This window comes from Pyrgilauda ruficollis, unplaced genomic scaffold, assembly GCF_017590135.1.
Source record: "Pyrgilauda ruficollis isolate IOZ18807 unplaced genomic scaffold, ASM1759013v1 scaffold36, whole genome shotgun sequence".
Taxonomy (NCBI): Eukaryota; Metazoa; Chordata; class Aves; order Passeriformes; family Passeridae; genus Pyrgilauda; species Pyrgilauda ruficollis.
The window spans coordinates 276,753-298,218 of record NW_024525045.1 but is presented as its reverse complement, the minus strand read 5'-3'; the positions used below and the strand labels follow the sequence as shown (position 1 = coordinate 298,218).

Genomic DNA, 21,466 nt, shown 5'->3' with positions numbered 1-21,466 from the left:
GAGCGGGCGAGCGTGTGGCTGTGCTCACACGTGTGTGTGGTGAGCTGCCTGTCCCAGCCCTGGCTGGGGCCGTGCTGGGGGAGCGTGTGGGTGCGGATGCATGTGCGCCTTCCCCAGGGGACTGCCTTGGTCTGCAGAGTGCGGTCGTGTTTATTTAATATCTGACGTCCCTCCTGTCTTCAGCGCTGACATCCATTAATGAGTGTCTGAGCACTCATTGCTCAGACAATGAGCAATGGAGCCCAGATGTTCCCTGGCGGTGGGCTCCTTTCCTTCACCACTGTTATGTGGGTGATAAAAAAATCCAAGGGGGATTTTTTGACCAATGTTGCTCCAGGGCCATTCTAGGAGCACGTGGCGGGGCTTGCAGGTCAGTTAACCCAGTGGGGATGCCCACACACAGGCAGCTCCTGCCCCAGCCCCTCTGAACCGGGAGCTGGGCACAAGCAACATGGGTGTCAGGGAGCAGGGGCCGTGCAAAGTGCAGGAGGTGAAAGCAGCTGGCAGATGGGCTGATCTCCAGAGCCTCCCCGAGCACCTCCCTGCCCCAACTGCAGCAAAAGGCTTTTGCCGGCTGTGCCCGGCTGCCACGCTGCTGGCATGCTCCCTTGCCAACCAGAGATTAACACTGCAGCCTGTCATTTCAGAAATACCCTCGCCTGTGAAACAAGAGACAGACATGGCCTTATCAGAGAGCCTCAGTGCTGCTGGGGCCCACACACACCCAGCTGAGCACCGCGCTGTGGCTCTGAGGCTGCACAGGCTCCCTGGGTGCCCCCAGGATTTGTCCTGCAGAGGTGGAGCAGGGTCAGTGGAATACTCCTGACTGGTTTGTGAGGGCTGAAATGGCTGGGCTGGGCACAGGAAGGCAGCATGCCCTCTGTGTTTTCTGCCATCATTAGGACATGCCACCAAGGAAGATGCTCAGGCAGTGGGGGGTAGCCCGACTTCTTGCTCTGGCAGGGGCTTAGTATGCACCCAGTGTTAATGATTAGACATTATTCTTTAGTTGGGAATGAATAATTAGAACAAATGCTACTAGAGACTAATGTGTGGGATGGTGTTATTTTTAGAAATTATGTCTGTCGTGGTGGCATCACTTCCTAAGGGGACGCGCGTGACAGGGAGCATAACCAGCAGATCGGCCTGACCAGCAAATAACCCCTTGCACGGTTTCCATATTGCCTTTTTAAACAGGAAGGGAACATGATACAAACGCTATGCGAATTATGATCTGAAAAGTTTTCCTGGCAGGTTGTCACATGAGTTGTTAGTGTCATTCTTTGACATGCACACTCAAAGCCTTTCTGCACCAGTGCCTTAACCCTCTCACCCCTCGAGAGGGCTGCCGGGTTGGAGCTTTTCTTCCCTGCCTTTTGGATCTTGCCCTTTTCTTAGGTACTCTGAGATGTGATTTCACACCAATGCCTGAGCAAGAGCTCCCCATCTGCTTAATTTTGGGTGCAGCTTGAGGGGCTGGTGAGCCAGGACAGGCAGGAAGACATGATGCTCACCCTGGGGCTGCCAGGCTGGGAAGTGGCTAAGTAATTCCTCCTGTGCATCACCACTGCGCTGCCCCAGAGCATCATCAGCCCCTGAAACCTTGCCTAGCCCAGGCCAGGAGTGTGTGGGGGCCCACTTGAGCCAGCAGGGCTGTGTGTGTGGGCGGAGGTCCCTGCCTGCGCGTGTCCTCATCTCCTTCTGGGCTGCCTTGGCCGCAGCTCTGCGCAGAGCCCAGCTGCACTCTGGCCAGGGAACATCCGCTGTGGAAACCTGGGAGGAGCTGACAATCCCCAAAGATTGGCTGCACACCCAGCCAAGTAAGAGCTGCTGGCTTCCAGCCTAATTCATTGCAAATGTGCTTCCATGTGGTTCCAATCTGGAGCCCCTGCTCCCCCCGTGCTGCCCCCCAGGGTTCGGCAGGGGCCGGGAGCAGCCGCGCAGGGCAGAGCCGGGAGCAGCCCAGTGCTGGCCTGGGCACACAGCAGCCTCCTTGGCTCCCTGGCCCCAAGATGTGTCCCCCAGCCAGTTCCCTCCTGGGAGTCACAGGGAACCTCCACCAGGGTGTGAGAGAAGTTCACAGAAAATTCCTGCTGGGGACACAATGTCCGGAATGGTCCTCACTAGCCTGCACCCTGTGGAGGGACTAGCATCACTCCTTTGCCCTTAGCCCAGCCCCAGGCATCATCTTCCCACCGGGATTTGATTTTCATCTGCCAAAGGGCTTTTGGCAGGCGGCACTGGGCTGGCAGCCAGCAGTGCCCAGCATCCTAATTTAGCCTTCTCTTTACCCTCCCCAGCTGTCTTTCTGTCATTCATTGCTGTGGCCCCCTCACTGTCCTTGGGCACAGGTGGGCTCTGCAGGCACACACCCCTGTCCTGCCAGGGAGGCAGGGCTTGGGGCAGTAGGCAGATAAGCTGGGCCCTGCTGGCTGCTGCCAGGGCTGACCCCTGTCCCTGCTCTATCCTGGCTCTGCTGTGCTGTGCCCATCAGCCCTTGGCAGTGCCGGGGACACAGCGTCACCCTGTGCACCCCTCTCACAATGGCTCCAGCAGAGATGTCCCAGGGAAGCGATGGGCTCCTGAGTCCCCCTGCTCCTGCAGTTCCTTGCTGTACTTTGTTTTCCCCAGAAACATCTCCCACAGGAGCAGGGCAGCTCTCTCATCCCCTCAGCGCAGGTGCTGTGGGCACTCAGAACCAGGGAGATCCCAGCTGACACCCTGGTGCACAGCCCCAGCACCAGCATTGCCAGGCAGGTCTTCTCCTTGTCCCATGCATGTACCTGGGTTTAACATCTCGAACTAGTACAAACAACATACATTCACTTCAGATCTCCCTGAAGGTCCTTCCTTATCTTCTGGGGTCCTTGCCTATGTCCTGCAATGCCCCTTCAGTGCTGCCAAGCAACTTTAAGCTCAATTTAAAATGAGTCGAGACTCAAACACCCTCTCCCCACAAGCTTACGCATTTGAAAGGAGATTGCATCAAAGCTTCAAAATAGTCAGTAAAAAAATTGCTCATTAAGCAAAGTTGTGGGCCCTCTCCTCTTCTGTGTTTATCGCAGAACTAAAAATGCCTGGCACAAGGCTAACCCTCAGAGCATTGAAATAAAATGGCATAAAATGAGTTCAGATCTCCTCAGGTTTCAGGAGAAGCGGGGTGAAGCATGTGGGGGAGTGAGCAGGGCTGGGGCCGGCACCTGGAATAACATTTTTGGTGTTGGTGCAGGAGCGGAAAAGGAAATGAGCAGTCAAAGAGCCGGGAGCAGCGCGGTGGTGGCCGGGCAGGCTGGGCTGGGATGGTCCTTGCATCACCCCTCACCAAACTCAGAGCCCCTGCAGGCAGGGCTGTGCTGCCTCAGGGTGGCTGCACTGCTGCCAGGGGCAGCATGGCCCTGTGGGCTGCCTGCAGTGCCCAGAGCACTGCTAAGAGTCACCTGGACATGTCACTGTGGTGGGGGACATGAGGAGATGGGGTCATTGCCTCACCCTTTGCCTCCAGCCATTGGGGTGGGTCTAGGTGCCAATAAAGGGGAAATCTCCCTGCCAGTGCTTTTGGGCCCTGGAAATGAGCATCTCAGCTGAAATATAGCAGCAGCAGGGAGGACTGGGGAGGCTGTAGGGCAGGGGTGATCGCTGACAAGGCTTTTGCCACTTGCTGTCACAGCAAGGCAATGCTGGGATGGGCTTGGGTGGACCCTGCAGAGCACAGGATACATGGGAAGCTCCAAATCTACAAGGCTGGTTGCCTTCCCTCCACAAAAAGCCAAGCTAATCTCTTTGATGGGACTCAGGGCTGCCATCAGCCTTTCAGGGGCAGTGTTGGGGTCTGCACTGGGGCAGTGGGCGAGCGCTGACACCTGATGCCCTGCGAGGTGTTCAGCCCTTGCTGCTCTGGAGTGCTGCTGCCCTGGTGCAGCCAGGCGTTGTGCTTGTCTTTTTAAGATGAGAAAGGTTTTTGGGCTGACACTAGCTCTGGTACGCGGAGGAAAGTGTACAGCAGGGTAATTAAAGTGTAGGAGCGAGGCTGGGTTTGCCTTTAATGGCTTGCAGCTGCAAATATTTTTGTCTTCCCAAGTCCACTTGTAAGCTGTCTAGCTGTATTTCTCATCCTGGCCAATTAGATTCCCATGTGTGCTGCAGAAGTGGAAATATAGAAAGTGAATAATCCTCCAATTCTGCTCTTTGCTGCAGAGGCCTTTGAACCTCTGGCTGCCGGGGCTTCCTTCCACCCCAGCCCCATCACCACTCTGGCCACCCCTCTCCACACCAGTCCTGGCTTCCCTCTTTGCAATCAAACTTCAGCAAATCTGCTTTGGGCATCACCATGATTCATCTTCAAGCTCTTCTGATCAAAGCTACAGGCTGTTTCTCCTCCCTCCCCACCCCCTTTTTGCTAAGCTTTACAGCAATTTTCCCTTTTGGATGCTGGTTTTCTGCCAAAAGTTCCACTCTAAAATCAAAAGGGGCAGTCCATTAATACTGGGCAGCTGTAACAAGTACACTATTGTGTTGTCTCTTCCAAGGTACCCAGGATTTTTAATAAACTGTGGGGTGTGGAGAGCTGGTTGCCTGCAAGAAAGGGGAGGCAAAGGAGGAGGAAGAGGGAGCTGGCAGAAACTGCGGTACCATAAAATGCAGCCCAGAGATGAGGAGCCCACGGTGTGCTTGGTGCTGCGTGGTGGTGGGAGCGGTGAAGGAGGCACTCGGCAGTCTCCCGGCTCTCCTCCAGCACCAGGATCAGGTATCGGTCGGGAAACGCTGCTCACTTTGATCTCTGTGGGCTGACCAGGCTCTGTGCCAGGATCCACGCTGTGGAAACAAGCTGCCTGCCCTGGCTGCCCTGTGCTGGGAGCCACGGCTGCTGGGGAGGCTCGCTCCAGGGCACCCACGCACCAGGGAGCTTTGGTAAGTGCAATGGGGTGTAAACCTGAAACAGACATAGCCATGAAGAGCCCAGAGCCATGTTCAGTCAGGTTTGGGTCTCTCTGGGAAACATCCATGTTATTCTCAGCCCAGCTGGGGAAGGTCTTCAATACCTTCCCTGTCTCATTCCCCATGGGGGACATCAGCGAGCACCCAGTGGGGACACATGCCAACTGCCTTGTCCAGTCAGGAGGTGTGAATGATGCCCTCAAGCTCCCAGCAGCCACAGCCAAGCTGCTGGAGACAGGTGGGCAGCGCAAACCCCAGACAGGGCTGCCACAGCAGCACCCCTTTCTTCAAATCCCTGGAGATCCTGCCCTCGTGGGGAGCACCCTACGGCAGGGGGGCTGAGGGCAGGGAGGCAGGTTTCTGCACTAGAGTTTGGGAGCAGCGGGGCAGAGGGGCCGACCCTGTGGGCTCACCACTGCAAGTCAAGGTGAGACTGGGCTGGGAGCAGATGGGACCTGCTCTGCTGGTGAAAGAGCATTTCTGCTATTTATGCTAAGCGGTGGGAATGCTTCTCAAGCATTTCGGATGGCTCTGTAATGAGGCCGGCCTAAATATGCCAGCATTGTTTGTGCTGGACAATTAAAAGCTCCCCCTTGCCACATGAACGGTGTCTCTGGTGGCGGAAGGGCCCGGGAAGGCGCGGGCGAGGGCAGCCACAAAGCCCGCCTTTTGTTCCGTGCTCCTTTGAACCCGCTCAAAGCCCCCGTTTCAAGGGGTGGCTTTTGTTTCCTTTTCAGCGGGCCTGAACCCAGAGCCGCCTGTTGTTTAGCAACACAGAAATGTGACCTTAATTGACTCTGCTCTCGGGTGCACTGTGTAAATCACTTCTGGCACCCAGGGGAGTGCGTGACGTGCCCCCCTCCCTCCCCAGTCCCAGTACACCCGGGGAGCATCCTCCCTCGGGCCGCTCCTGGTCCCTGGCAGAGTGGACCCCAGCTCTGCGCATCATCCCCACGCTGCAAGCTGGCAGGGGAGTGGGATGGGAAATAGGGCTGGGAATGCTCCTGTCTCCATGGCAAAGGGTTTTCCATTTTCACGGGAGAGCTGATAAAACTGTTTCCCTCTGTTCTTCAAACTCCCTTTGCAATCCAGCGCCTCCTGCTTGTTTTTACGGTCCAGCTGGACTGGCAAGCCTCTTCACCTACCTTCCCTGGGACTCACCGGGTTAAAGCTTATTGCAAGATAAATTAAAAGATGATGATGATGAAAATGATTAAGCGATGAAAAGGTAACAACTCCTCCTGTGAACCTCTGACACACACTTAGCCAGACGACTTATTTGTAGGATACCAGGGGGCTGATACATTAACAGATATAATTTGCGGTCTCCCGAGGAGAGGTTAAGGACTGGGAGCACGGCTCCCTGGGAGCTGCCCCGTCTCTCCACCTCGCCTGCCCTGGCCTTAATCAAGCGATCATCTCAGCCTGTGCCTCGCTGGCCCCCTCTCTTCTTTCAATGGGGGAAAATTTGCAGACAAATTCCTGCCAGCGGGACGTGTGAGCAATCCTGCGTGGTGGGATAAAGATACCTGTCACCTCCACCCGGCCTCGCCGCCGCCTCACGCTGGGAGCGTCGTTCAAGGAGCACCATGCTGATACCCTTATTTGATTACGCCTCTTCATGCCTTCCTCTGTGCGGGAAGAGCTATTCAGCAGCGGCACCGCTGCGTTCCCAGCATGGGCTGGCCCCGCTGCTGGCCTTTTGTTAGCCCCACTGGCAGCATGCCGGGCATCAGGGCTGCACACAGGGTCCCCACGCCACCGCCTCGCGCCAGGGCTCTTCCCAGTGCTCTGCAACAAGGCCTTGGCCAGGCTGTTGGTGTTTAACAAGAAAATTGCAAAAATGAGGGGATAATAGGACTTAAATATAAATATGAATGGCTCCATGAGGTAAGGGCTCTGTTCCTCCTGCTTCACCGTGCTTTTGGCATGATGGAGATGGGGCTGCTCAGTACCTGTTATCTGTGTCCACTGGGAGATCCCGGGGATATATTATCAAGAGCTGCTCTGGGTGCTGCTTGTTGCTGGGTGATCCAGCTCCTCTGTGACCTCAGGAGCTTTTGGTCAGGTTTGTGAGCTTGCAGAGAGGGGATCAACTGTCCCTCTGCTCAGGAGTTGGAAGATCAGCACCTGGAGATCCCCTGGGCATCAAGAGCTGCAATCTCAATGGAAACACAATTTTGCAGATTCCGTGGCCAGAACCACTCACCCCATGGCACCCTATCCACTCCTCCTGAACAGTGCCACATGTTGTTCTCTGCTGTGTCCCAAGGACCAGTGGTGACCACCTCACCAGGTGAGATGTGCCCTCCGTAGCCCAAGCAGAGGGCACCCAATGCTGTCCAAGCTCTGAGCCTTTCTGCCATCCCCAAAAGTTTCTTGTAGCTTATGTTAAGGTAAAATATGTTGCTCCAGGCGACACTGAGGTGTGAGATCCCAGCCAGCCTGCAGCAGCCTGGGGAGGGCAGCCTGTGTTCCTGCCTCTCCTTCTGGAGTTAATCACCTGGACTGCTGGAAATGGGGAGCAATTGGCCCTTGTTTTGCCTTTCCCTGCTAGATTAAAGAGCTCTTAAGTACCTATTCGTTATTTCTGCCAGGATACTTTCGAACCAAGGCCCTTGTGACTGTAATCAAGCCACCACTTGATCTTCTTCCTGATAAACTAAGTAGGCTGAGTGTCCTGTCTGCCTCCATCGGAAACGTCCTCAGTCCTTGTCTCGCTCTCCCGGGGTTTCTCTGCAGGCTCTCCAGCCTGGGTACAGCCTGCTTTGGCAAAGGCTTCAAGAGTGTCAGGATTGGACCTGTTGGTGCAAAGTCACTCTCCTGTGTCATCTCCTCCAAAACAGACTTTAAGTCTTGCAAAGCCAGTGGTGGAAGGAACAAACAAACAAAAGGCTGCACAAATCTCCTGCCTGCACAGCTGCAAATGCCCCCACAAAGCCTGAAGACTTTGGGCATCTGCCCCCTTTCCCCTTCCCCACACCAAAGTTTACTCAGCATAATCCCCCATAAAATCTCCCTTCAGTGAGTTCTGCTGCGCTGGGCAGGAGGAAGGCTCCGGGGAGCTGTGCTGCAGTGAGCATGGTTGGTGCTGAGCATCTCAGGAAGTGAGGGGCCTCTCCAAGCTGTCAGGGACGGATCAGTGAAGACCAGCCCTTACCCAGGTATCACATCCATTCCATGATCCCCAACACCAGCTCCAGGCTCTCAGAGAGCCCCAATGGCTCTGGTGCCAATTGCTGCCTGTTTCTTCACCTTAGAAGCTGATGGGCCTACACAGAGCTGGCTGGAGAGTGGTGACCTGCGTGGCCAGTGCAGCAAGGGTGACATCTGGGACCTTGGATACAAGGTGTCACCTGCAGGAGCCCAGTCCCTTGAGCCACACTGCAAGCAGCACCAGTGGTCTTTGGCAGCTTCACTGTCACTGTGCAGAGAAGTGCCAAATGGGCCACATCACCACAGTGTTTGTACAGATAAAATGACAGTCTGGTACTTAATTAAAGTCATCTTCAGTGTCTTATTTTTGACTGAAATATCCTGCGATACATATTGCAGGTGTCATGCAGGTTGGGGCACTTCCTGCCCTGCAGGGAGCATCTCCCAGTCCCTGGTGCTGAGCTGGCCCTGCCACCCTGTGCACACTTACTGCCCTGGCCAAAAAGTGGCATTTGCAGGACTCAGGTCACTGCCCCCCAGCAAAGGAGCTTTCGATGGAGCCCCAGCAGCATGTCCTGCCACCGGCACCTCCTGAAAGGGACCTTCCGCTGCAGCCCCAGCCCATTGTCCAGAGGGATAATTGGAGGGAGAAGTGAAACGGGGCTGTAATGAATTCTGCAGCTATTCAACAGGGCCGGGAGGCAGAAAGCTCCCTGCTCCTGACAAAGTGCTGAGGCTGCTACTTCCATTCTGTGTCCAGAGGGGAGGTCTCTGGAGGGCAGCTCACTATTGAGGAGGCTCTGGGGTTTGAACAACACCCGGTATCTGAAGTTTTTCTCTTTCTATGCAAACGTGCTCTGATGTGGCTGTGCACAGGGTCCTTCCCTGCTTGGAGCTTGGCAGGGCTGCAGCTGTTGGTACTTCCCAGCTCACACAGTGAGGTGTCAGGGTGTCCCCATCAGTGTGTTGTGCTGACACCAGCCTCACTCTGCTGCCCTTCTCCCCACACTGTCCTCATGGGCTCTGCCTGGCCAGGTATTCATTCACTCATCTCTGGGGTACCATGCAAAACTTCCTCAGCCACAGTGACCCCAGGGACCAATACCTGTGCCACCCCAGCACCCAGCAGCACACACACAGCTCCCCCAGACCCCTGCCAGGGGCTAGATTGCCCCCTTCCAATATTTTTGGGAGAATGGAGCAGCTCTGGAGGGAGTACTCAGTTTGGGGGTGGATGGAAAATCTGTGCTCCTGTTCCCAGGCATCCTGAAGCTGTGAAGGCTGGACGGTGAAGCGTCTGTGTGGTCCCTCCCGCGCAGGCAGAGCCCTGCCGAGGGCAGCTCCTCTCCCACACGCTCCTGCCGGTAGCTGGCTGTCTCCAGACATCTTGCATCGCTTTGCTCAGCCCTGCCGCAGCTGCAGCCGAGCTCCTGCTGGGCTCTCACACTCAGGGTGGGGTTCCCCCTTCTCAAAAGCCTCCTGGCAATATCTGGCTGGAGGCAGGGACACCGTCAGGAGCAGTGCCCTGTGATGCTGGAACCTGGCTCCGCCTGAGCCCTTGGGGAAAGCTTTCTGTCAGCCTGCCCGGGCTGCCCAGGGATTGCTGGCAGAAGATCTGGAAGCCTGTGCAGGGGTTGGCCTCCTGCTCATGAAGCCTGGAGGGGATGAGGGAGTGCCCAGCTGCCTCCCTGGTGCAGACAGACACATGGGGCAGTGAGCCTGTGTCACAGGGCAGTCCCCACCGATGCTGGCGATCCCCTTGCCCTGAGGTGCATCGTCCTATTTTACATCCAGATGCTCTTGCAGCAAATGCATAAGTAAACCCCTTCTCCTTCTTGCCCATTGGGATGACACAGTTTCAGACCTTGGAAGGGGATTTAGCTCTTTTGTCTCTGGCCCTGTAAACCAGGTGAGCATGCAGTCATCAAACTGCTGGCATTTACAGCCATCACAAATTTCTGCATCAGTGCCATAAACAAGCGGGAGGGGGAACCCAGAGTACAGCACCCTGAACAGCAAGAGAAGACAAACAGGACTATGTTCCAAGGTTTAGATGAGGCTGCAGGCATCCCTAGGGCCCAGTGCACATGGTGCTCTTGTAACACCTTTGCTCAGTGGAACTTACCAGGCTGTCTCAAGCCCCAAGGAAAGCCCTCCTGACCTTCCTGGGAAATGACTCCAGCAAGCAATAAACTGGCTCGTGTTTACTTTGAGAGGGGTGTCTCGTCGGGCTTTAACACAAGAGGGACAGCTCTGAGCTGTGAAATGTGGCTGACAACAGAGCCATGGGTGGAGCAACCCGTAACCACCAGCACACGCATGGGACCACTGGGCCTGAGCCTCCCCTGTGAAGGAAGGGAGGCCGTGGACAGTCCATCCTGTCAGACCTTTTCCTGTCCTTTTTCACATGGATGATGGTTAACCAGCTGCAACTACAGTGTGCTTCTCCAGACTGGCAAACACTGAGCGATAAGAGAGCCCCTCACCCCATGCGAGATCTGCAGCAGGGCAAGGATGAGAGAAGAGGGAGTGGTGACTGTGCTGTGGGCTGACCCACCCTGGGAGGAGCTTCTCAAGAGGTTCTCTGTGACCCTCGTGCTCACCGTGACACTGGCTGAACAAGCACAATGCAGCTCTCAGCCATGCCTTTCTCCCCTTTGCCTTTTTTTGAGCTCTCATCCCACATCCCTCATCCATTGCTTCAGCCATGGGTGGCCATGGTGGTCCAGCTCCTCATCCCTTTGAGGAGACACGACCCCACTCAGCCTGTGCCCAGCACCAGACCCGCTCTCAAACCTTGGGGGCACACTGCAGGCAGGGGCTGCCCGCCCAGAGCTCTGCCTGCAGCCTGCCCGCACGCAGCTGAGCCCAGCGGGGAAGGCAGCGAGCGCCAGCCCCGGCTGTGAGCACAAACATCTGCTTGGAGCCTGCTCAGAAACACCAGCCCAGGCTGTCCAGCGGCCAGCCTCTGTTTCGAAGCCCAATAAAAGCTGAAGGATGGCTGAAAGGAAGTGCCCCGTGGGAAGTGCAGAGCTCTGTGCTGTGCGACACAGCAGCACTGATCCCACAGTGAGGAGCGAGGCTTGACTGCAGGGAGCAAGGAAGTATCCATCAGGCCTGTTGGAGTCTTTGCTGTGAGACCCTTGTGCAGCTGATGACCAATCAGAGCCCTCCCAAATGCAGAGCTAGGGATAAGTGCTCTGATTTCCCTGTGCATTCACCATGCAGGGGACTGGTTTGTTTGGAAACACTGCTTACTGGAAGGATTTGTCCTGATGCACCATTATCCCAAAGCTCTCCCCTCCCTTCCAGGCTCATCATCTCCTCCAGCACCCACTGTGATGCAGTCCTGAGGGATGTCCTGGCCTCTCTTCCTGCATTCTGCCATGCAGGTCTCCAGTATTGCTTTGCATTTACATGTTGCTGTCGAAGGCCTGAGTGCAATGGACCATTTGCTCTCCCCTGCCATAAACAGGATTCATGTCACTGCTGGAACAAAGGCAGGTTTTCTCCCAGGTCTAGACACGAGCCTGTTACTGATGGAGGCAGGAATGAGGCTTAGCCTGATACTGGAGATGCAAAAAAGCCAAATGTTTCCCAAGCCTGGCAGGATCAGCCTGTGTTGGTCCTGCTTTATACCAGTCATAGCATCAGTGAGGATGCTGCTGGGGCCCAGTGCCACTTCCCCTGTCTGGCAGATGCCCCATGTGTGTCAGCACTGCCAAATGAGATGGGGGTTTATCTGTGCCTGGGGTGCAGCAGGGCTGTGAGGGCCAGAGCCAGGCAAGATACGTAACTGAGGTTCGGCATGTGTCTGTATCCTGCTCCCCCTCTTGCTACAAACACTGTCCAGATTTCCAGCGTCAGAGGCAGAAACACCAGCCAGATTGTTTTACGGTTTCAAGAACTCATAATGTTTTCCAGAGAACAGAGGTACAGCCCATCTTCTGCAGTGGGACAAGCTGTGGGAGCCTCCAGTCATTGCTGACAGCCCTCTTTTTAAAGGGATATTCCTGTCTGAGCATTGAGGAGCCACTGTGGGGGTCACATTCACACCACTCTGCACTTTCACTGCTGGGACCAAAGCCCCTTTGCAGTGGGTGGCTCCAGTGAACCAATGAGTGCCCCTTTTGACTCCCTGCACATCCCACACACACAGAGTCAGACAAGTTTCACTCCCTGACTCAACTCCATGTTTACCATAACAGAGTCCAGACCTCTGGTTCCTAATTTAATCGTGGTGCAGTGGCATGACAACAGGTCAAGCTGTGTGTTCCCAGGGAGAGACCTGAACACAGCAATCCATGGGGTTTTATACCCTCACAGTCTGTGCTGTATGTGCCTCTTGGTCCAATGGTGTGATTTAGTCTGGGGTCTTCTTGCTCTTCATTGGGTCCTGCATAATCTCTGGGTGACCGGCCACCTCCCTGCTGGGCTGTGCCACAGGTCCCCATGTCCTTTGTTAGGCAAAAAATTGGTGCCAGTTCACAGCTCCTGTTCTGCAGCTCCAGCCATTTCCCTGGAACAACCTGCAGCTTGCACCCCAAGGAACCTGCATTAAGTATATTCCTCAACACTTCTGACCTCCTCAGCAGCAAGAAAAAGCTAACAAAACAACAGGGAAAAAAAAAAAAAAGGTCACCATTGGAAAGGCTCTTGCAAGTCACCTCAGTGCACCCATATCCAGAGCACTGTGTGCCATCCCAGCCCCGAGCAGGGAGCAGCCTCCTCCTGGCACAGCCTGGGACATGTCCCCCTTGCAGGGCAGGCACGATCGCAGTTGGTCCCAGTACCAGCGCAGCTGGGTGGTGTGATGGGAGCCAACAACCCAGGGATGGTGTGTGACTCCACCTGGGGGCAAGAACTCAGCAGAGGCCCCACTCCAGGAGCAATTTTAGGGATGAGTTTTGTCGAGGTGCTATGCAACAGCAGGCTGGGTCAGACAGGCTGTGTCTCCTTAGCGGGGCTGGGAGGACATGGAGAGAGACATGGCTCTGCAGGCAGTCACAGGGTGACCCAGCCCTGGCTCCGAGCCCCGGCTCACAGCCCATGAGCCACCTCATGTCTCAGTCCTGCAGTGAGGCTGAATCCCAGCCTCTGTTCTAGCAGCACTGCACACTGTTGTGCTGGCAGGCTCATTACAGCAGGTCTGCTTTTAATTAAGCAGGATGCTGCTTTTGTACAGCTGAACCCCTCGGGAGTTTGGGTACAGAGCCTTCACCCCTGCGGCTCCTGCTGCTCACCCCTGTGTGCAGGGCAGCAGGCGGGGGGAGCCGGGGCCAGGGACGTCGGGAGCATGTGCTGGGGCGGTGCGTCCCAGCCACACAGGATGTTGGCTGTGTCCCCAGGGTGACAGGGCATGGTGCAGTCTGTACCATGCCCTGTGGTGGGTGTTTGCTCTCTTGGGGCCAGAAGGCAAAGCCCAGGGCTCTTATCGCGCCAGGCAGATAAGGGTTAATGCCCCAGCAGTTGTGCTGAGCTGGCTTTATTGGCAATAAACCCCTTCTGGGAGCAGCTTCCTAATCATCACAGATTGCAGGTAGCCCTACCTCCAAGGCTGTCCTTCAGCAACAGCACCTCTGCCCTGCCCTGCTGCCCCTGCACTCCCCTTGGCAAACACACCAGGAGCAGGCCCCCTCCAACCCCACACCCCTTCAGTGCCACACAGCCCCCTCACAGCCCTCACTATAGCGCTGGCACGAGGGACATGTGCCCCCAGCCTGCTGCCAGTGCTCAGTGTGGATGCTCGTGCAGGACTGAGCAGGGAAACAGTCCAGAGGCTGCGGCCTGTGTGGATCATATCGCTGTCCTTGGATACCTGAAATACACCGGAATGGGGAGCTGGTACCCCTGGGGCACAGCTCTTCTCGGGCAGAGATGTCAGAAACCACTCCTGCTGCAGGGGCTGGGAAGGGGATAAGATTGTCCCAGCCGTTCCCAGCACCAGCTGATCCCGTGGCCACAAATGTTTAATAAATGGGAGTGGAGTCATTTGTCTGGGCTGATCCCCCCAGGAAGTCTGTGCTCCGCAAAACAAACCGGGCTTTTGTTTGACTTGTTTTAAGTTAAACACGTCACCCCTGTAAATCACAGGTCCCCTTCCCTGCCCCAGGGGCAGCAGCAGAGCGAAGGGGGCTGCTGGCCTAGTGGTGCTGGTGCAAGCCAGAGCCATGCGCTGGCAAGTCTGGTCCCACCACGGGGCTGTGTGTCCAACTGGAAGCCATGGGGCTGGAGCATCCCAGCCCCCAGCACACAGCCACCGCAAGCTGCTCACACGCCCTGCTGCACGCAGCCCCCAGGCAGGCTTGCCGTGCTGCTCCCGGGGGACTCTGGTCCTGGCTCCCCCAGATCCTAACCCAGCTGCCAGGCTGCTTTTCCACCACCCCACGCTCGCTGCGGGCCGGACGCCTGGATGCCAGCCCAAGGTCAGCCGTCGGCCGCGGGCCCTTGGCAGGAGCACGGCCGATGTCGGGGGCAGCCGGCCGGGGGCTGTGCCGCGCAGGGCCGGGTCTCGGCCGCGGCGTGCGGGCGGCGTGCGGCCGCGGGTGCCGGCCCCGCCGCCTGCCAGCGGGGGCCGGGCGCGCTCGTGTGCGGCGGCAGCGGCGCGCTCCCTCCCGCGCTCCCCACACCGCTGGCAGCCCGCCACCGCGCCGGGGGTTCGCTCCTTTCTCACGACCTCTCAGGTTCCTGAGCTCATCTGGGAGCTATTCATTTCCTGCCAGAAAACAGCCTTGCCTGCTAAAAAAACCACCTTGGCCGCAGAGCGGCCCAGGGCTTGGTACGAGGGCTCTCCCGGCTTAAATCATAAAGCTCCGGCTGTCTGGCTGGAATCAAAGGCAGGGCGGGCGTGGGGGGGCGGGGGGGCCTGTGCCATATGGTAGCACTTAAGAGCCAAGGAGGAAGCAAGGAGGGGCTTTTGCACCGCTCACGAGGAGTGTGGGAAAAGTTAATTGACTTTAATGACAGGTTTCCCGGGACGGCAGCAGCAGCAGATGGAAGGGATGCGAGGGGCAGCCGGGGCTGTAAGCTGCGTGGTGGGTGGGGGGCAAGGCACGATGCTTGGAAGGCAGGAAAAGCCCCCTGCACACGGACCCCCGTGCAGGTGCACTGCAGGCAGGGATTGCAGCACTGCTCCTTCCAGCTCAGCACCTCGGGTCTGCAAACGCACCCAAAGGATTGTTGTGGCAAAGTGCTGACCAACCCAAGAATGGTCATGAAAGACCTGACTCCAGCTCTTCCCAGGATCCTCTCCACTGGCAGACAGGGCTCAGCAAGGTGCCCAGGGAAGCCAAAGAGGAGCTGCATCCCATCTGGCAGCACTAAGTCCAGTCCCTTTTCCTCCCTGTCCTGTACAGTCCCCATTCAGGGTCACAGCTCAGCCCTGTACTTCCCTGGCACTCTTCCCTTACTCTTTCCTGCTCATCCCACAGCACCAGTTTAAAGGCATTTGCTGCACCTGAAGGAGAATTCCCACACACAATGATCCACAGACCCACAGCCTGCATTTGTCATCCCAATTTGTCACGGGCTCAGTGAACTGGCACCAAGAGCACGGCTCTTGGGAATTGCTCTGATCCCCTTAAAGCTCACAAACTCAAGCAGATCTCTCATGTCAACAGGCTGTGGGATAGAGTAAACAGAGAAAGCTTTGGAGAAACCGGCCCAAGCATGCCATATCTGCTTTATACTAGGCTATTTAAACTCCATTAGCAAATAGGTTCATCTTGTCTTTCACTCCGGGATCTGCAGTATGTTCTCCATTAGCCTACAGCAGAGTCGCTTTTTTCTAATGTGCTTTCCAAACCAACTGCTTCAGCAGAAAGGGAAGACTCTGCTCATATGGAACAGCATTCACTCTTATAGGTGATGCATGACTGGTCTGCATCAGCTCCACACAAGCCATCAAGCAGCAGGAGTTGTTCTGATGCAATTCTGAGACAGGTCCTGCGAGCACTTCTCTGAACACAAGGTGGGCTCACTCCTACCCTCAGTACCTCCAGTGCAGAAAGGTGACACTCTGGCTGGTGGAAGGGAAAGAAAGCTCAGCCTGTACAGCTACACAGCTGTCTTGGGACAACAAATCTGATATTCTCAAGCCTTGCACACAAAACCTGGCTGTGAGATGCCTCTGTGAGAGTGGCAATGCAGGCAGGCCAGCAAGGTGTTCAAGAAAAGGGAAAGCTCATCCCAGGGAGATCAGGTCCTTAAAAAAAAAAAACAAAACAAAACCCAAACTGCCACTGCCTATCCCAGGCACATACCAACCCCTTTCCCAGGATATATTTTCAGGTCAGGTGAATATGTTTCTTTACTGGGAGCAAAGCTGGGGAGTCAAACCCCAGCAGGTTTAAATCCATCTGGTCTCACTCTCCCCAGCCTTCATTTCCCCAGCACCTGGATACAGTCAAGCACCTGGCTGATCCAGACAAAATCCAACAAGATTTTGCAGCAGGATTTGGACAGAAACCCCAGTGGATCCTGGCGCATCTTAAAGCTGTCCGCTCTGAGTTAGGACTTGTTAAGAAGGGCCATGCAAGCTGTAACCTGAGACAGTTGCTCGCCACTATCTATGGCTTGCATCTTGCCTGGAAACGGGGCATCCTCAAGTCACAGGGGTCAGCTGCAGCTCATGATTAGAGTCCTTGCAGCCCCACATCACTCCCTCGACCACGTGTTTTCCATATAACAGCAGAGGAAATGCCCAACTCTATCAAAACCACATGCAAAGCATTAATCATCAAGCAGAGCTTGGCTGCTGCTCAGGGTCGGGAACAGCTCTGTGCTTTTAAGTCCAGGTGGAGGTGGTGCCTAGCGCCTGCTGCAGCCCGTCAGCCAGGAGACAGGAGCACTGGTGTCAGGCTTGTCCTGCGGAGAGCCACTGCTTTTGTAACTCGAGAAGCTGGCAGGCACTGCTCTCTCAATCAACTGACTGGAGTCACTTGCAATTTACACTACAGCCTGGGAAGCAGGCTCCCCCGGGTTAAGGGCAGGAGGCTCACCCGGGCAGCTCAGTGTCTTGCTTTACCACACCAACTCCATCAGCCCGAGGTGCCACAGCAGAGCAGAGGTGAGTCCCACAGCACATTCACCAGCTCTGCAAATACAAGCTCCTTTTAACAAGTCTGATTAATTGAGCTGCTCCCAAAGAAGCAGTAATTACATCTGCCCCAGGGCAGGGAGAGGGGCCAGGTGATTTCACAAGACAGAGGGGACAGAGGGTCTGAGTGACAGCTCCAGCCTGGCAAACAGGACAAGGCAGCCCTGGAGCAGCAAGATCCACAGACAGCCAGGAACTGGGGTCTCTCCTACGCACACATGCCAGAGCTCAAATTTTCTCCAAAGGCCTTCCAAAATGGAAGGGAAACTTTTATTTTAAAAACAAACCCCCAATCTTTGGCGTCACATAAGGAAAGGGAGGAAAGGAAGAAAAAAAGATCTCGTGTAAAACACGAAACACTGTCAAGGGAGTGCTATAGTACAAAGGCACAATCCAATATGAACATATAATCTATGTACAGCCGTGCCAGCAGCACGGGGTGCATTGCCAAGTCCAGTCCGGTGCCCACCACCCTCACCAGGGTCTCCAGACTGAGTCGGCTGTGCCAGGTGGCGGGCCTGGCGGTGAGGCAGCAGTGGCAGCTGTGGGTGGGCCACCATACAGAGGCAGCACAGCTCCACCAGGAGCAAATGCAGTGCTGGGGATGAGGAAGGCAAACTGCCCATCAGAGGCTGGCAGCAGCTGGAAGCCACCGTACACCTTGGCTGCATCAGCACCCGGCTTGCAGGGCATGCCTGGGAGTGGCCCCACGCCACCGCCTGGAGGAACCAGGGGGGGCCCAAAGGCTGCGGCTGGTGGCAACGGGGGCGGCGGGGGGGGCGCAGGGTAGTTCATGGTGTTGATCTGGGTCATGCAGCTGGCCAGGTGGCCCAGGAGCCGGGTGCGCACCTCAGTGTTGACGCCCTCGCAGGTGGAGAGGAAGCGCGTCACTTCGTTCATGCACTCGCTGAAGCCGGCTCGGTACTTGCCCAGTACTGTGGGGTCTGTGCTCAGGGCAGCTGTGGGAGGAGAGAGGAACACAGCAGTCAGCAGGCTCCACAGGGAAGAGAGGTGCACAGCCCACCAGCACTGCATCCTACAGCCCCTCTGAGCTACGAATCCAGATGGGGAAAGCAGCCCCTCTGGCAGCATGTCTTGCATTCCCAAGTACCAATATTTCAGATGCAGAGCACAACCCCTCTGCTACCAAGTCCACCAGCACCAGGGACCCAGGTGGGGAATAGGTAAGTCCCAAGAATGTCCTTATGTCCCCATATACCAGAGACCCAGGTTAGAAACACAGTCCCTCCAGTGGCTCTTGTGCCTCTCACACCCCTGCTAGCAGAGGGAGCTCAAGCTGGGACTGCAGCCCTCCGTGTGCCCTCCAGCACTAGAAATGCACAAACAACACAGTGACCTTCCCAGCATCTCCTTATTGGTGATACTAGCACAAAGCATTATGCCCCTCACCACCTTCCAGTAGCAGGGATAGAGCACTGCGTCCCCCATGAAGAAGGATTCAGGTGCGGAGCCGCTGGCACCAGGAATACGGGTAAAGAACAGCTACCCTCCCCTGCATCGCTCCCGGGGATGCAGGTGCAGAGCCGGGTGCTCCTGCTATCCTCTCCACGGAGCAGGCAGAGCGTGCGGTGCCCCAGCCCCGGGGTTGCAGGCAGCGCCACCCCAGCTCCCTGTCTCCGGTTCCCCCTCGGGACTCACCAGTCATCTGGGCCCGCTGGAGGCTCCGCAGGTGCTTGACGGTCATCTCCAGAATGTCGGCTTTCTCCAGCTTGGAATGCCGGGAGCTCTGCGGGAACAGGCGGGGCTCAGACCGGCCCGGCAGCGCCGTTTGCCCCCAGCACCCCCCGCCCCGACCCCCCTGCACTTACATCCTTCTTCAGAGCGTCCAGGATGAGCGTCTTCAGCTGCCCTAGGCTCTCGTTGATGCGCGCCCGCCGCCGCTTCTCCATGATAGGCTTGGAGGACTACAAGAGAGGCGACAGTCAGCGTCCGGCACGGCTCCGCACGGCGCTGCCCGTTCCGTTCTGTCCCGTCCCGGCCCGGCCGCCCTTACCTTGCGATGCTCCGCCGCCGTCTTCGGCTTGTCGGGCGTCGCATTGACGCTGGCGGGGGTGGCGGCCACCGGCGAGGCGCTGCTCTTCTCCATCAGGTCGGCCGGCATGGTGCGCCGCCGGGAAGAGGCGCGGCGGCGGCAGTGGGGGGCCGGGCCGGGCCGTGAGGGAGCGCTCGGGGCGGCGGCGGCGGGGCCGGCGGGGCGCGGGTGCCGCGCGCCCTTGGCCGCCCCTACTTATATAGCGCGCGCCGCACGCGCGCGGCTCGTGTGAAACGTCCCCCGCCGCCGTTCCCACACTCGCGCCCAGCCAATGGGCGCCGCCCGCACGCGGCCCCGCTCGTGGACGGCGCCCGCCCATTGGCTGCGCGCCGCGCGGCGGCCGCCGGCCAATGGCGCGGGGCGGGAGGCCGCGGTTTAACCCCTTGGGCACCGCCCGCGGCGGGGGGGGGACGCGGGGAGTGCCGCGCTAATTACCGGGTTAATTGGCGCCCGTGGCAGGCGCGGCCCCGCCCGCTCTCCTCGGGGACCGCCGGCCCCGGGGCGGGCCGCGCTGTGGGGGGCCGCGGCCCTCCGGGGTGATGGCCGGGACGCGGCGGGTCGGGCCCAGCTGCGCTGGCCGGAGCGCAGCTACTGCGCGCGGGGGCTGCGGCGAAGCGCGGGGCGCGCCGCGCCCGATGCGTCCTCCCACGGTGCCCGCAGCATTGCCGCGATCGCCCAGATCTGCCCAGGGCACCCCAAGTCTCCCCACGGCAGAGCGGGCCTGCCCGCGGTGGCCCAGGTGTCCCCACGCCGCCCGGGCAATGCCAGGCGGGGCTGCCCCGGCCCCCGCAGTGTGCCCGGCTGGGCAGGGCCCGTGCCCGGAGCGGCGCAGCACGGGGCAGGTGCGTGGTGGCACACTCGGGCCGAGGGCGGGCGCTGCCGTGGTTCTCTGCCCGGCTGGCACGCCAGGCTGGCGGCGGGAGCACGGACGCGGTGGTGCGTGTGCTGACATCGGGGACACAGCCGAAACCGCAGCGAGGGAGGTGCCTGTCCCCCGGGCCTGGCCCAGCCGCCCTGCTGCCACCGCCGGCTGGTTTGGACAGTTTGTGGGTTACTTTAAAAAAAAAGAAGAAAAAAAAAAGTATTTTGCCTGGGGACTTGAATCCTTTTTTTTCCTCCCCTCCGCTTGACTGACTTTCTCACACTCCTATTCCCATAGCCTGCCAGCTAGGCCTGAGTCATCCTGCCAAGAACTAGACCTGGCCTATTCAAAAATGTGCTCACTTGCTCTTTCTCTCTGTCTCTCTCTCTCTTTTTTTTTTTTTTTTTTTTGAGTATACACAGTAATGTTTTTCCACCTCCTCTTGTACCTGATCTGCACCTGTACAGGGCCAATCCCACACGTATCACCCGATCTTGCCTTTTCAGAGACCGTGAGAAAAATAAAGTTCAAGAAAGAAGAGACATGTTTGCAGATCTCACCGGTGCAAAGCCCTCGTCCCTGCAGAGGCTTGCCTGCTGAGCCTTCAGAGTTTAAAAAAAGAAAAATAAATAAAAGGGAGAGTGTCATGTTTAAAACTGCAGAAAAGCACAAATCCAGGCTTTTAGCTCTTTGATGGAGCCACAAGTCTTTTGATTAAAAAAAAAAAAAAAAAAAAAAAAAAAAAAAAAAAAAAAAAATTTGGGGGTTTTTTTTTTAAACAAAAAAAAAAAAAAAACCAACAAAAAACACCTTATATAATGATTGTTGCAAAATGGTAGTTTTAGAGGGAAACAAAATTTTTTAAATAAAAAAAAAAAAAAAAAAAAGCAAAAAAAAAAAAAGCAGCCTTCAGCGTGTAAGGTTTAACTTCAGATGAACAATATTTGACGTAAGTTTCAATTATCTAGGCAGCTGGACAAACTCGAGTGAGGAAAAGACCGAGACTGCACTGGGAAGTCAGTGCCGAAAAGCACTTTCACACTCATCTTCGTGGGGAAATCAGAGACAACACATTACCGAGAAAACTGCAGTATGCTTTTGAAGAGCTTAGAAATTCTCCGCTGGATCGATATTTCTCCTAGTGCTGCTATTTGCATATATTGGTGGGCAAGAGAGTTATGACAATGACGGAGCTGGCGTTCCCTCTCCCTCCTGCGGGGTTTGCAAAGGGCGGAGGGAGCGCGGCGCTGGGCAGCCCGGTCCCTCCCGGCCGCAGTGAGAGCAGGCTGCAATTATGTCTGTGTTTGTGGGAGCCGAGGAGCTGCAAACCGCCGGTAATTGCCGGCAACAGGTCGGTGTCTCT

The 21,466-nt window shown here is 56.7% G+C and overlaps 1 protein-coding gene across 1 annotated transcript; it reads right to left on the bottom strand.

Annotated features, from left to right (window-relative positions):
- Positions 1 to 17,471: 17,471 nt before the first annotated feature.
- HES1 (hes family bHLH transcription factor 1) lies at positions 17,472 to 19,433 on the bottom strand. Its single transcript, XM_041475699.1, has 4 exons — positions 19,203 to 19,433; positions 19,018 to 19,113; positions 18,848 to 18,935; positions 17,472 to 18,147 (listed from the first exon to the last, which is right to left on the bottom strand). The coding sequence occupies exons 1-4, from the start codon at positions 19,308 to 19,310 to the stop codon at positions 17,663 to 17,665; spliced, it is 777 nt and encodes a 258-aa protein (XP_041331633.1). The 5' UTR covers positions 19,311 to 19,433; the 3' UTR covers positions 17,472 to 17,662.
- Between the last annotated feature and the right edge of the window lie 2,033 nt (positions 19,434 to 21,466).